This window comes from Nicotiana attenuata, unplaced genomic scaffold (assembly GCF_001879085.1).
Source record: "Nicotiana attenuata strain UT unplaced genomic scaffold, NIATTr2, whole genome shotgun sequence".
NCBI classification, from domain to species: domain Eukaryota; kingdom Viridiplantae; phylum Streptophyta; class Magnoliopsida; order Solanales; family Solanaceae; genus Nicotiana; species Nicotiana attenuata.
This window is the reverse complement of record NW_017675701.1, coordinates 26,355-42,501: the sequence shown is the minus strand read 5'-3', so window position 1 is coordinate 42,501 and position 16,147 is coordinate 26,355. Positions and strand designations below refer to the sequence as shown.

General features: G+C 38.8%; 1 protein-coding gene across 1 annotated transcript in view; it reads right to left on the bottom strand.

Annotated features, from left to right (window-relative positions):
* Positions 1-10,025, bottom strand: part of LOC109220350 — a gene marked incomplete at its 3' end in the record, with an annotated part of 20,422 nt that extends 10,397 nt beyond the window's left edge. The window contains exons 1-3 of the mRNA XM_019384817.1: positions 9,854-10,025; positions 6,657-6,983; positions 6,010-6,156 (exon numbers count right to left, since the gene is read on the bottom strand). Coding sequence (XP_019240362.1) covers positions 6,010-6,156; positions 6,657-6,983; positions 9,854-9,929 — 550 coding nt within the window. The remainder of the gene's footprint in view (positions 1-6,009; positions 6,157-6,656; positions 6,984-9,853) is intronic.
* Positions 10,026-16,147: the final 6,122 nt, after the last annotated feature.

Sequence of the window (16,147 nt, the reverse complement as noted above, 5' to 3'; positions counted from 1 at the left end):
TTCTTGTTGCTGTAGACTACGTGTCCAAGTGGGTGGAAGCTGCAGCATTACCCACCAATGATGCTAAGGTGGTGGTCGGGTTTCTAAAGAAGAACATATTCACCCGCTTTGGGACACCGCGCGCAATTATCAGCGACGGAGGCACTCACTTCTGCAACCTCGCCTTCGAGAAGTTGTTGGCTAAATATGATGTGCGCCACAAGGTGGATACTCCGTACCACCCGCAGACTAGTGGACAGGTTGAGGTGTCCAACAGAGAGATCAAGAGCGTATTGACAAAAACTGTAAACGCTACAAGAACTGACTGGTCAAGAAAGCTAGATGATGCACTATGGGCTTACAGGACAGCTTTCAAGACACCAATTGGTATGTCACCATATAAGTTGGTGTTTGGGAAGGCCTGTCACCTACCTGTAGAACTTGAACATAAAGCGTGGTGGGCACTGAAACAGCTGAACTTAGACTTGGAAGCTGCAGGCACGTCAAGAGTCACTGAATTACATGAGCTAGAGGAGTTCCAGTATCTTGCTTTTGAGAGCACAAGGCTATATAAAGAGAGAATGAAAAGGTTTCACGATCAGAACATCATTGAGCGAAATTTCAAACCTGGGACAGGGTATTGCTTTATAACTCAAGACTGCAGTTGTTCCCGGGTAAGCTAAAGTCAAGGTGGTCTGGACCATTTCGCGTGGTTGAAGTGTTTCCTTCCGGAGCTGTGGAAGTTTCTACTGAAGATGACTCTCGTACATTTAGAGTCAATGGTCAGCGGTTGAAATTGTATGTGGGCATGAATGAGCCTAAGGAGATGACCGAGCTGCATTTGAATGAACCCCAGAGGTCGAGCGAACCTTAATTTCGCTCACATGAGTCGTGCCGCGACGTTAAATCAGGCGCTGCGTGGGAGGCAACCCATGACATTGTTGTAATTGTAACCTTTGTAATCTAGATTAAAAAAAAAAAAAAAAAAAAAAAAAAAGTGGGCATTAGAATCAGAGAGGGGCTTCGACCGCGGTTCCACCGCGACCGTGGTGAAACCGCGGTCAAAAGGCCTCGCGGAAACTCACTGCCGCGGTTCTACCGCGACCGCGGCAGATACAGACGCGGCCAGGTAAGTACCATTTTTTTTTTCTTTTTCCTTTTTCTTAACACACTCAAAACCCCCCTCTTATCTACTCTCCAATAATTCCGCCCCAACCCCCATCCCACTCTTTCTCTCTCTCTCTTCAACAAAACTCCTCCTTCTTCTTCTTCCCCAAACCTCCATTCCCAACCTTTCTTCCAAAAACCCCTATTACCACACCTCCATTCCCTTCCCTCTTCAACTTAAGTAAGTTAATCTTCTCCCTCTCTATTTCTTTCTCTTCTAAGTAGTGTAATTGTTAGATTAGTAATTTTGTTTAAACCCTAGTTAGGATTAGTGTATTAATTTGCATTTTTTTTACTTTTGCTTGCTTTCTTGTATGCTTGCCATTGTTGTAGTTGTTGTAGTTGATGTTGATGAGGTTGTTAGGTGCCAAATTGATTGGGTCTCCATTGTTAATTAATTGTGAAGTTGTTTTGGTGGTTTGGAGGCCTAAAATTAGATTTTTGTGGTGTAGTATGGATTGAGTCATGTGTTGGCCGAAAATTGTGGCACTAAGTTGTATATTTTTGGGGTGTTTAAGCCAACCTAGGTTTGGGATGTTGTAGTTGATGGTTCTTGTTGTGTAGTTGATTGTTGGTATGGTGATATTTGTTGTAGAGTGGTTTTTGTTGGTATGGTGATATTTGTTGTAGAGTGGTATTTGTTATATGGTGGTTTTGTATGTCATGGGTACCATTGAATGGAATAAGTGTGGGGTGTATTTTACCGGAAGTGGTAAAAAAATTATAGAGCTATTGTGGGGGTTGTTATGAGTGAAGTAAGGAGCTATATTTGGTGTCATTGGGTGGTGAAGTCTGAGTAACCATCTTATTGGCACTAGCTAGGGCATTTGTTGATGGTTTGTTTGATTATTTGCAGGATCAATGGCTCCCAAAAGGCAAAGGCGCTCTGGAGGCACATCCCAATGACCTGCTTACGATGAGTCCAGATTCCAATCGGAACTGGCCGAGGATGACTTCAATGCCAAGGCTACAAAAACGTTCATCCATGAAATCCCGATTGATCGGGCAGCCCTCCGAGCCGAAAAAGTGGAGATGTATGAAGAGATACGGAGGCGGGAAATGGAGTTCCTATTTGCTGACCCTGCACCAGTTAACGAGATGTTGGTTCGTGAATTTTATGCCAACTGCCCTTTGAATTTGGGTAGGGAGGTGATTGTTCGGGGTATGGTGCTCAGTGCTCAAATTCAAACAATTCGCCGGGTGTTGCGGCTTCCTCCGTTCACCAGTGACGTCGACTATTACCATGACAGGCCAGGGGTGACATGGGAGGTCATGACGGATGTACTTTGCACGGGGGGCAGCCCATATGGATACGTGACCAAATAACCCTCAACTCTAACTCCTTCACTCACCTGGCCAAGTGTTGGTTGACTGTTATCTGTAGCAGGTTCCTGCCTTCTAGCAATACCACGGACGTGAACTTCAATAGGGCACTGTTGACTTGGTGCTTTGTGACAGGGAAGGATTTTGATGCGGCACGGGTAATTGGAGATGAAATGGTCTTACGGGGCCCGATGCTGACAAAGGGATTCTATTTCCCTTCCTTGGTGACCACATTGTGCTTGATGAGAAACACCCCTACCAACCCTGCTGATGGCGATTTGCCTCCCAAAGCAGCTTTCAAAGCTTCTAGCATCAGAGTGGGCAGGGGCACCCGCACTACAATTGAGATTGATGATGAGGAGGATGATCCGGTCCCTGTTGCACCGTCCAGGAGGTCTGTTGACAGTGCCGGGCCCTCTCGGCGCCCCCATTCTAGAGCAGGTCTATCACGCTCACAGTCCTCCCGGCCTATGCTGCGCTCCTTAGAGGAAGAGGTCGCGGATCTCCGCACCTCGGTGGATGGTCTACACACACGGATGGACGCCATGTCACAGAGGCAGGCTAGATCTGAGAGCCGGTTTATGGCTTGGCTACGCGCATTGGGGAGGGCCTGCCATGTAGACCCGAGCACCGTCTCCGACTCGGATTTAGTCTCAGGGAAGTCTTCTCACTCTTCTGCTCTTTACTTTCTTGATATGACATAGGGACATGCCATGATTTTAAGTGTGGGGTGGGAGACTTGCTCTAACTGTATATTGGATTGTATATAAATGTTGTTGTGCTGTAACATTAGAGTGATGTGTTGTATATATGTGAGTGTGTTATATTAGGAGTAGCTGACTTGGCCCAACGACGGACACTTGTTGACGGGTCTCTTGAGGGTCAAAGTCAGATATAAAAAAAAAAAACAAAAAATAACTTGTAGAGGACTCTTCCTGATGACGGACTATGTGGACAGTACTCTTGAGTGAAGTAGTCCATGTAGAATTTTTTCTATTTTATTTTCTTCTTTTAGGTAGTGTAGTACCTCTCCCTTGGTTTTTATTTGGACCACGGTTCTTTTCCAAGGGTTTTTCTTGAACCGGGTTAGGTAGATTTTTCTTTTGTAGTTTTAGGATTAGATGGGTGAAGGTCAGAATGTAACCCCAAATGTGCACACTTGCAAAGAAAAGAACTTGAGAGTGGACGTCTAAGCTTGTTTGTGGACTCATACTATATGCCTTAATTTTGCACATATTGTCTTGCTTGAACACTCGTATGATTGTGTTGATGAACTGATTCGGAATGAGGTACATGCTAAGTGTGTGTGAGTTGTTACTTGCATCCTATGCTTGCATATGATACCTAGAACTTGCCCTGTGTGTGTGCAAAGCGAAATAGAAATCGTTTGGTTTTAGAGATGATTGAGGCATTTCTTTGTGCAACCCTTTATACTTGAGAATCCACCTGTGCATATTACCATAGTAAACCCCGTTGAGCCTGAAGCCTGTTCTTTGATAACCCTATAATGATCTAAATCGCTGTGTTTGAATAAGCTTAATTGTTTGAACCTTTACCTCCTAGAAGCACTTGAATCACTAAAGAATATACAAAAGTCAAAGTGTGGGGTGGGAGAGAGTTAGTGAAAAAAGGGAATCAAGAATGAAGGTTCTGATTGGTGAACTGGTAGTGTACAATAAATCTGAAAAAAAAAAGCAGCCAGTTGTACCTAACGAAAAGTGGGGGTCACAAGTGAAACAAAATGTGGAGTAATGATTGGGTTGAGCATAAAAGTAAAATAAAAAGAATTGTGTATTAAAAGTGCTTAGGGAGGTTAGTCACTATATCCAAATATATCCTACCCTTCCGATAGCCTACATTACAACCTATAAAGACCTCTTGATCTTTGACTGAATGGCTCGATTAGTAGAGTATTACACTAGGGGCAAGCTTATGGTGTATCCGTTGGCATGTGAATGCTCTTTGATGAGAGTGAGTGAATTCTTTCTATATATGGTTCCTTATCGTTGAATTTTATGTGTGTGGAACTTCTCTCAGATTTTGTTTATGTGAGGGCATGTGACTCAGGAAGAAAAAGTGAGTCTTCAATTCTGTTAGAGTAATTAGAGTGAGCACAAGTGTGTCTTGGCATGAGAGTCTGCATTTGAGATATGATTATGCACTGCTTGGGTCGATCATTGATAATAGCAGGTGTGACATAAATTGGGGCAATGCATTGAACAGTTAGGCCTAGAAGTGTGGTTTAGTTTGCTCGAGGACGAGCAAAGGTTTAAGTGTGGGGTGATGATAATAGGTGAATTTAACTATAATCACGCCTTAAATAACCACCTTCTTGTATAGTTTTGATGATAAAAGTAATAACAAAATGCTCTTATTAGTGCTTTTCATGATTTGCAGGTGTTATATGTATAAGGAAGACTAAGGAGCAGTTTTGGAGTCAAAAATTGGAGAAAAGAGGCCAACTGTGAAATTCCCCAAGTAAACCACGCAAAACAGGCCTGAAGATTCAGAGGACTAGGTTGACCGCGGTTCCACCGCGACCGCGGTAGAACCGCGGTGGAAGATAGCTGCGGATAAATTCAGATTCAGAGAAGGCTTTTGGCCGCGGTTTGACTGCGACCGCGGCGGAAGCAGAAAACTTCAGGGACTAAAGTGTAAAACACGGGATTTTTAGACCTAAACCCTATTTAAAACATTAGACTTCGCCCAAGAGAGGCATGTATTGATTTTTAGGGTTTCTTAGCAAGGAAAACCATTGTGAGAGAATACTCCAAACATCTTTCTTCTTTACTTTTGATTTTTATGATGAATTCTATCTTAGTTTATTCTCCCATAGCCATGAGTAGCTAAATTCCTTGTCTAAGGTTTTGATGGAACCTATTGGGTGATGAACTTCTTGTTTATGTGAACACAAGTTGCTAGTTTAATCTCTATTTGTTCAACTTCGTGTTTGTTGTAGTTAATTGACAGGATCCTCAATTAGCTGTGCCTATTTAGTGTGCATAACTTGAAAAAGAGTGCATATTTAGGGTATTGTTGAACAACACCACTCCTAGATTATTAGAGGAATCTATAATTGCGGGTTTGAAGGCGGGATTAGGGATAACGAAGCCTTTGGTGTAATCTAAAGTGAATCGTGCTAAATAAAGTAAGCTAGTGTATCTCGGGAGAGTGCAATAGTAAATTACAGTGATTACTCGGGAGAGATTTACGGTAAGATTAGCGTTCATGATTGATAGAGATGTGTTGGTAAATTTGTATGAGCATAAACAGAAGGGATTCCATCAATAGGGAAAATCATTACCTTAGCTTTTTATCATAATTGTTTACAACCTTATTAGTTTAGTTTACAGCTAGTTAGTTACTTGCAAGCATAGTTGTTAAAGAACATTCAACTGAGATTTGAATATTTGGAAAGCTGGTTCTGAAGAATTAGTGGGTCTGAAGATAGTGGTTGATAGGTTAACTCTCCGTGGATTCGACCCTGGGCGTAATACTCGGGTTATATTTGCAACGTCCGCAGAGTCCTTTTTATAAGACGTAGTTGGGCGTGATCAGTAATCATGAAATTGACGGGCTTGACTCCAGATTCCGGTGCTGGTGCAACTATTCCCGAGCTTTTGATCTCCGCCATTCCACGGCGTGCATTTCCCCGTTGTTCTTCACACAACCTGGGAAGATATACACCTGCCAAATCAAGCGCATACAAATGATTAAGAGATGGCAAAACTGATTTTGCGTTTCCTATTTTATGATTCATCTCTAACTGTTAATCAGAGAAAGATTATACATATTTATTCATTTTAGTTTATTATGTTGAAAAATATTATTGGGTCAGGTCCACACATAAGGGGTGCTATATAACCGATTGATATATTAGCTTGTCTTCTCCTAATTAAATCTACTTACAACATATAAATACACCATTATATATGGTGTTAGAAAAGACATGTTATTTTTCTACTAAGATATGACGGTTAGTGTTTGCAATGAGAGAACAAGTTATGCATCTTAGAGAGTATCTTTAAGCTTTGGAAACAAGGCAATTCATCCCTCTTATGAAGATTCTTAACGACCGGTAACTCAAACCGTGGTTGCTCAGATCTGCTTCCGCAAGGAGAAACCGGTAAGTCTCCTATATGAACTAGTATTTACAATTAAATAAATATTTCAATTTTTACAAGTACCTTCGCCAGCAGCAAGGTTGAAGTAGAGATCAACAATATTAGGGCAATGTTTGTAGCATTGAGGGGAGCACAGCTTCTGGGTAAAGTGGCACTCGAGGAGAGAATCAGAAGAAATTCCGAGGGTATTCCTATCAACACCGCAAGCCTGAATACACTGGTCGGTTTCAATCCAGTCTTTGAGCTTATCAGCCTCAATTTCCGACGTCTTACATGTATATACTTCTTCGCCACTCCTTCTAAGATGTTTCTCTAACACACAACGCTTCCCAGTACTTGATATCGCAAAAGCGCATGAGTCCTTGTTTAGATTCTCGCATGTTATGCTCTCTGCATATATATTATCACACAATATTTAATTTAATCGTAATGTAACTTAAAAGATTCTAGAAAAAATGTTATGCTCCCTACAGAGCACGCTTTGCAATAAAATACTCATGTTTAGTATTTCAAAAGATTATAGAAAAACATTGATTACAACTATAAAGATAAGGATTTGAACTTTATAGGTTCTAATTCTAATATAGTGACATCTGTTGTTAGTAACTGAACTTTGAATTTAATTTTTCTACATATTAGTAAATTTTTAATAACATAATTTGAACTAGAGCCACTACTAGAAATCCGGTAAAAAGCGACCACAAAAAGCGACCAAAGTTGGTCGCTTATAGGCCCAAAAGCGACCAAAAAGCGACCAAACATGCCTGGTCGCTATATTGCTGGTCCCTTCACTTTAGGGACCAAATATTCCGGGTATTGACTATAGCGACCATCTTTGGTCGCTTTATTATTTTAATAATATAAATTTGGCGACCAAAGTTGGTCTCTAAATGTAAAATATATTATTTATTGATTTATTATTATTCATAAAACAGCGACCAACTTTGGTCTCTAATCCAAATATTATATTTTAAAATCTGGAAAATGGAGACCAAGATTGGTCGCTATTTTTTTAATTTTTTTTAAAAATAAGCGACCAAAAGTGGGTCGCTAATGTCAAGAATTTAATTTTTTTTAATGGAATAGCGACCAAGGTTGGTCGCTTTTTAAGAAATCTGGGTAAAAAGAGACCAACTTTGGTCGCTATTGCCCGTCAAATTATTTTTTTTAAATGACAAGCGACCAAAAAGAGACCAAAGTTGGTCGCTTTTCTGGGTATTATTTTGGGAGAAACTGCCTGTTTTGGCAGCTACACCACCTGCCAGCATACCAAATCCCTATTACAAGCAACAACAACAACAATACCAACAACAACACAACAACAAATACAACAACAACAACAACAACAACATTAAAACCAACGAAGTATAAAGTTCAATAGAACTAACACATTAAGCTAACAAAACTAAGTTAACGCTTATTACAAGCCCATTCGAAAGCTAGTTCTATTGTCTAGTTCAAAGTATATAAAGTACTCAAGGAGTGTTCTTTCAACATCCTCACCCGAATGTTGGATTGCCTCGCCCGACTCATTAGGTGGCTGACTGCGTATGAATTCCTCCACATCAGGTGTGAAGCGAACCTATAAGAAAAATTATATTAAATTAGTATTTCAAAATTTATATAAAAGTAAATAAATACTTAATGAAAAGTAAAAAACGTACATGTATAGTCGAGGCTCGACCCTCGACCCACCTTTCTGAATCAGTCTCTTTCTTCTTCTTTACAATACGAGTTTTATTGAATAAACTCATGATCTTGCTTCATTGGCATCATAAAGCTGTCTGGTGGCTTTGGTGATTATCCTCGGGATGAACTTGGATACAGAGAATAACTTGGATACAGTAGCTGACAGGGTGTGTCTTTTGATCAATTGTTGTTCTCGTTAGCGACAATGATGATGAGAATGCAATGACATGTGCTTCAAATAGTGATGGTGTAGGCAGGAATTTTAACATTTTCTAAGTAGATAAAAGAAAGATTATAGAGGAATTCTCTACTTCATTTTCCAAGAAGAAAAGAAGTTTAATTGATAGTGACAAGGTTGATGGTGATGGAATGTTTTCCGTGGGTCATGGCAGTTCCCATAAAACGGGTATCATAAGACTCTACGATGACAAAGATTATAGGAAGTTTTGTTCTCAACTTTCTTCCAAGTCTGATCTGTACAAGCTTAATGGGATGTTGGTGATATTTGTCAGTCAAATCATTGTCTGAATCTATATTCGATACGCTATTACCTAATACACTTATACTTAGTGCATAATATAGCGTAAGTATATATATATATATTATATATATAGACACACACGCCCACTTCGTAGTACTATTCATCCCTTGTATTACAAAAGTATTAACGACTTACATTTATATTATTTACTATATATTATTTACATAGTAAATATAAAAGTGATTTTTAATTTTGACCATATAGAGACCAACTTTGGTCGCTAACTGTAAATGAATTTAATTTAGCGACCAAAGTTAGTCACTAACTGTACATGAATTTAATTTAGCGACCAAGTTTGGTCACTAAATTTTAATCAGATTTATTTATATTTTATATGATATTTAAATTAATAATAAAAATTGTTAAATGTTAGAACTGGGTCCCACATTTGCGACCAACATTGGTCTCTATTGGTTAAGCGACCAACTTTGGTCGCTAACTTTTGAATTATATTTATTTATATTTTATAATTTACTTTAAATATATATATATATATGTTTATTAAAATATAATAACTGGGTCCCGCTTTAGCGACCAATGTTGGTCGCTATCAACTTATCCTTCAGTTAGCGACCAACTTTGGTCCCAAGTTTTAAATTATATATATTTATATTTTATAAGTTTTATAAAATAATAATAAAATTATTAAAAAAATTTATGTGGGTCCCGCTTAAGCGACCAACATTGGTCGCTAATCTCAGTATATCTTTGACCAAACAAGTCTGACCAGTCCAGTCAACAGTTTGACTAAATTTGCGACCAAATAGCGTCCAACTTTGGTCGCTAAAGTATTTCAAATAGTTTTTTTTATTATTTTCGGCAGTTTGGCGACCAACTTTGGTCGCTTTTTTTGACAGACCAAATTTGATCGCTAATCTTTGGTCGCTTTTTACAGGGATTCTAGTAGTGAGCTATTAGGTTCGGCTGAACTCGTACGTAACCTTCTAGTTCCGTCCCTGACTACATATATAAATAGTTAAAAATAAATATTTTTGTGGAAAAAACGGCTTTCTTTGCACGGACAACTGACCTAGAATGACTTGCACAAGCAAGGCAAGTGCACAAGCAACAATAGCCAAAGTAAAGCTGTGGAATGAAGCAACCATGGTGAGAATTTTAGCAACAACTGATGAGACTATAAATTCTTAAGTATATATGGGAAGCCCTTTTTGGCTTTCTACTCTGCTTTACTGTGGTTTTCCAAGAACTAGTCGATGCAAACTATACAAATGGGAAGCCCTATTTATACTGTTTAGTTCAACCAAAGTAAAGCTACACACTCCCAACACTTCGGGAATTTTGTGAAGTCACATGGTGGGACCCAAGGAAGACTTGGAATTTATGAAGTTTATTGACCCCCATTGGCTAGGGAGGAAAGGGAAGAAAGTTCCAGCAGTGAATTACAAGGCATGACTCCGTCATCAATGGCGGACTTGGTATCATTGCCACATGGCATATGCTTTTTGGAAAAACTAAGGCCTTGTTTGTCCATAAAAATAAAATTCTTTTTTTCAAACAATAAATTCAAAAATGTGATTGTCCATGAAATTTTGCAAGTTTTTAGAAATTTTTCGAAAATGAGTTTTTCAAACTTTTTTAAAATTTTCAAAAAATTATTTTTCTCACTCACAAAACTGCAATATTTTTTCAAGTGAAATGCATATCCAAACATAATTTTAAATTTCAATAGCATTTTTCTACTTAACTTCAAATACTATTTTACTACAAATTTTATGTCCAAACGCCTACTAAGTTTAACGGACTCACAATTTTCCTTGTCATTTTTCATAAATAAAAACGATTAATTGTTTAGGGCCCTCTTGCTCCTCCTTTGGCTGCTTGCATTAGTTGGATTGCATAAATGAAAGTTAAGGAGACGGCCTCTGTAATCGTGCACAGTTCACATCGTAGTTTTTGCGTTCAACTCACGTTATGGTTATAGTGACAATTCGACTATTTTCCTACAACACCCCCTCTTGAACACGTTCGCTCTATTTTCCCGTTAAAACTTTTTAGAGAAGTGTCAGTGTTGGTGACATGCATTACCGTGTAAGAAAATCTTTAATTTATCATAACAGGATGTGACTTACCATTTACTCTAGATTATTAGTCAAAATAGTAAATGGTAGAATTGATGATATTTTTTTTTTGAACGGAAAAGATATTTATTCTATTAAAACCAAAACATTAAACATTACAGCAGTAGTTATGATCCCGAGGACCATTGATGGATGGTAATCCATGCATGGCATGAGAATTACCTAGGGTAGCAAGGATTCTACAACAGCTAAAGGAAATAGTTTTGACAACACCCTCACTACCCTTGTCTGCCAGCATCCTGGCCAGAACAAAAGGTGGTGGAAACAACCAAAATTCTAATTTATTTAATATTAAGTTGGTCGTCGCATGCTTTGCTAGGGTATGGGCTACTTCATTCCCCTGTCTGAAGATGTGATGCATTTCCACCGTGTCCATTTGTGCCAGAAGCAACCTGCATGAATTAATAATAGATTCGTAAGTTTTACAACCATCATTAATAAAAGAGGTTACTTGTGTAGCATCAGTCTCGATTTCCAAAGGAAATAGCTTCCTTTTGTTTGCTATACAGAGCCCTTGGTAGAGTGCCATTAGCTCAGCATGGACTGGGTTCTTTGTGATAATTTTGGACGCAAAGCCTATTAGCCAGTCACCATGTTGATTCCTTATTGCCTCTCCAATGCCTCCAATACCTTTTTTCTTTTTAAAAGCACCATCTATATTGAGCTTAAACCAGCCCGAATGAGGTTTAACCCAATAGATATTTAGGTTGATTTTCCTATCCCAATTAGATTCTCTATCTGTTAGAAGAGTATATTCAATTGATTGATTAATGATCTTACTAAGGGACAAGGGGATAGTAGTGTTATTAATATTGTTGTTATTCTTAGTAAGCCAGATATTCCAAATTACAAAAGGGAACAAAGTATTCCAGGTTATGTTTTTACTAGGAATTATTGGAATTTCCAACTGGAGAGATTGGAGCCAGTTCTGACACATTGGTTGGAATTTACTAGTATCAATGCCTAGTTTGTGCCATATGTTATGGACTTGGGGGCAAGTGAGGAAAATGTGCATGAGAGATTCTGATTCCTTACGATAAATTGTGCACTTCTTATCTATGTTCAAGCCTATATGGGATAAATATTTCCTGCATGGAAGTCTATTGAGGTTGCAAAGCCACATGAAGTACTTAATCTTGTTAGGGAAGTACAAGTTCCATACCCATTTGTTGTTAGTCTCAGGGTGGAATCTACCTTCAACTAGTTCGTAGCAAGATTTAGTCATGAAAAGACCATTAGGGTTACTATCCCAGGATATGAAGCCCTTATTGATATCATTTGGATGAACGTGGACAGGATATTTGCTGTTATATCCTCCGGGATAACAAAGGAAATTTTGCCCAAGTTCCACCTATTTTTGGATCTAACATCACATATCCTAAGGGATTTTTCCTCTTTAGTTAAGGGACCAATGACATAGCTTCTAAAGGTGTTTGAGTTGGGGATCCATCTATTTTCCCATAGATTAAGAGCGGAGGAATTATGTATTGACCAAGTCATACCTTTTTGGCTTATGAGAGTACTTTTTAAGAAGAGTAATTGCCCATAAATTAGTGGTGTTATTAGCTAGTCTCCAGGCTAGGCTAGCTAATAGGGTTAGGTTTTTTGAACGAGCTTTCCTTAGTCCTAAACCACCATCATGTTTGGGTCTAGTAACCATATCCCAACTGACTAGGTGAAGCTTCTTTTTATGGTCAGTTGTGCCCCAAAGAAAATTTTTTTGGATTTGGTCAATTGTCTTATGAGTTTTAGGGGGGAGCAGAGTGTGTTGCATGTAATATGCTGGTAGACTTGATAGATTTGATGTAATTAAGGTGCTTCTACCAGCCAGGTTTAGCTTATCACATTTCTACCCTGGAAGCTTACTTCTCATAGTGTCGATGATGAATTGGTAATCTTTGTGATTGGGGTTATTATAAATAATGGGGAAACCCAGGTATTTTCCAAATGAATTATATTCCTTTATCCCAAGGGTGTGAGAGATATTTGATCTAGCCATTTTACTACAATTCTTTGAGAATATAATCATGTATTTATTGAAGTTTATTGTCTGCCCAGAAAGGTCACAGGATTGCTTTAGGGAAAACTTAATCGATGAGGTGGTTTTGTTATTGGCTTTCCCAATAAGAACCAAGTCATCTACGAAGAAAAGATGGGATAGAGGAGGTCTATCTTTACTCATCAAGACAGGATCCCATGCCCTAATATCCACTAGATGGTTTATGTAATTAGATAACATTTCCATGCATAGAATAAAAATATAGGGGGACATTGGTCACCCTGCCTGATACCCCTACTTGGTTGAAAAAACTTGGTTTTGGTCCCATTGACCAGAATAGATGCGAATGAAGTAGCTATACAGGACATAATTAGCTTGGATATATTTGGGGGGATTTTGAAGAATAAAAGAGTCCTGTATATGAAAGACCATTCTAACTTATCGAAGGCCTTTTCAAGATCAATGACCAGCATTTTGCTAATAATTCCTTTTGTTTTTTTTAAAAAGTGAATGAGTTCTTGGATAATAATGGCGTTATCACTAGCTCTTCTGTTTTTTATGAAACTAGATTGAATAGGGCTAATGAGAGTATTGAGTAACGGCTTTAGCCTATTTGCAATTAATTTAGTAATAGTCTTGTAGATAGTGTTGCAAAGACTAATAGGCCTAAAGTTATTGAGGTTATTGGCGTTGGGAAATTTAGGGATAAGGCATATGTAGGTAGTATTAATTTCAGGAGGAATTGCATGGTCCCTAAAGATTTTGTGACAGAAAGCTCTAACAGAGTCTCCTATAATTTTCCAATATCTTTGACAAAAAAAAGGGTGTAAACCATGAGGGCCCGGCGATTTAAAATGCTTAGAAGAGAAAATGGCAGTAGTAATTTCACAATCTAGCAAGGGTTTATCCAATACTGATAGGTCAATATTATGGAAACTGGTTGGACCATGTAACATGTGAGTCCAGTTAGTATATATATGACTAGCAGTAAATAGCGAGGAAAAGTGATTAAGGGTATGACTAAGGATATCTTGGTGGTTATCTAGCTATGAACCTTCACTGTTCCAGAAGAAGCTAATATGATTTTGTCTCTTCCTATTAGAGGCACTAATTTGAAAAAACCTAGTGTTAGCATCCCCCTCATTTAACCAACTAATTTTTGACCTTAATTTCCAATAGTCTTCTTCTAGCTTGAGGATATTATTGTAGTTCCTGAGAAGGTTCCCCTCCAGCTCTTGAAGAAAGAAGCTATTGGTATAGTTAGGGGAATTTTGAATACCATTTAATCTAGCTAGAAGGATTTTTTTCTTCCCTTAAAAACATTCCCAAAATGTTCCTTACCCCATTTTTTAATAAGATCAGTGAAGGAATTGGTGGCCATCATTAAGTCTTTATTCCTCCATTGGTTTGTAACAATATTACAAAAATTTGGGTGGGTACACCAAATATTCTCAAGACGAAAATTTTTTTCAGAATGGTGAGTGATGTTATTTAACTTTACTAGGATAGGCTTATGGTCCGAGTGGGTTTTTGGAAGATGAGTAATGGTAACATTTGGAATTTTTTTAGCCAATCATCATTAGCTAAAGCACGATCTAATCTTTCCATTATTAGCCCTTTCTTTTTCCTATGGTTAGACCATGTAAACTTACTACCCTTGAAGCCAACATCAATGAGGTTATAGTAGTCGATGTTTTCGCATATTTTAGAAGCCCTAGAATCTTTCAGTGGTCTTCCACCTATCTTTTCGTTACTACTAATAATGTCATTCAAGTCGCCCCTAACATCTAAGGACCCTTATAATTGCGTGAGATAATTCTAAGGTTATCCCACATAATATCTCTAAGGTGAACTTGAGTACTAGCATATATAGCCGAAAAAAGCCATGTAAAGTTAAAAGGTCGTACTTGTAGAAGAGCATGAATTTCTTGATCATTTTTGGTGAAGTGTTCCACTGACACCACATTGTGGTTATAGAGGATGGCCATGCCTCCTGACTGGCCCTCTGCAGGAACTTCTATGAGCTCAGAGAAGTTGAATTCATTTACAAGGGGGGCATGCATTAGCATCCTAGTCTCAAGAAGAGCTACCATACAGGGTTTGTGAGTGTCGATTAATTCCCTAAAATTACGACGGAAGTCATCATTATTGGCACCTCTAACGTTCCAAAAGATTATAGTAGTGGCTCTATTCATTTGAGATGCTTGTGGTTGGTTCATAGTGGACTCCCTCTCCACTGAGTTGTGGCTCCTCCTTCTTGATGGAACTAGAATAATTGCCTGCTTTCCTACTGTGGGATCTCGTGGTGGTCGAACATGCATTGAGAACTTGTACATGGTGCTTGGGCAACTGAAGATGTATTTCTTGCTCTATAACACTGGGAAGAGTAGTATTTTTACCTCGTTTAGGCTTGAAAATTCCACACTCGGTTGAGTACCTTGTGGAAGGGGTTCTTTTTCTTCCTCTATTGGATGTGGTGGTGGATCTTGTCCTGGAACATTGATTTGGATGTTGGGATCCAGGTCACTAGGGCCAAGTTTGGTGGATTGTTGGTTTACTGGGCTGCATGGTGACCCCATGGCTTGAAGATCGGATTGATCATCATACTTTCCTCTGACTGGAAGAAAGGCAGAATCAATGGGAGATTGATGAACTGGTTGGGTGTTGGTGGAAGGTTCCGCTGTGCCTGCATATCCTGGATTAGGGTGTGATTCATATGTGGGGCTAGTGAGTGGAGGATATTGTTGATCCATGCCTGATTGGTGTAATTGTTCATTGCTAAGTGCATTCCCTCCGATATTAGTTGGGCTAGGTAGCGGGTGTTCTGGATTATTATTACCATCTTTTGACCATTGATTTGGATATTGAAGGTTATTGAATGACCTAGGATGCCTGCTTCTAGCCAAAAGGTCGGTTGATAATTCTGGGATTGCGAGGGGGGAGGGGGGGCGATGTGAAGAATAGTGGTTGATTTTTAAACTGTGGTGGAGTTTGTGGAGGGTTGGCCACCGGAGGAATTTTGTGTTGGTTTGGTATGTGAACTAGCCGAAATCTTCTCCTAGTTGTGAGTGGAGTCTTGGCATTCTCTTTTAGAAGAAGGTATATATTTGGTTAGTACTGGTAATAGGAGTTGTAGCTTTAGTAGGGTTCTTGATTCCTATAGAATTCTTTGGCTGTATAAATGATAATTGGTTTGGCGTGTGAGAATATATAAAATTTGTGGTGG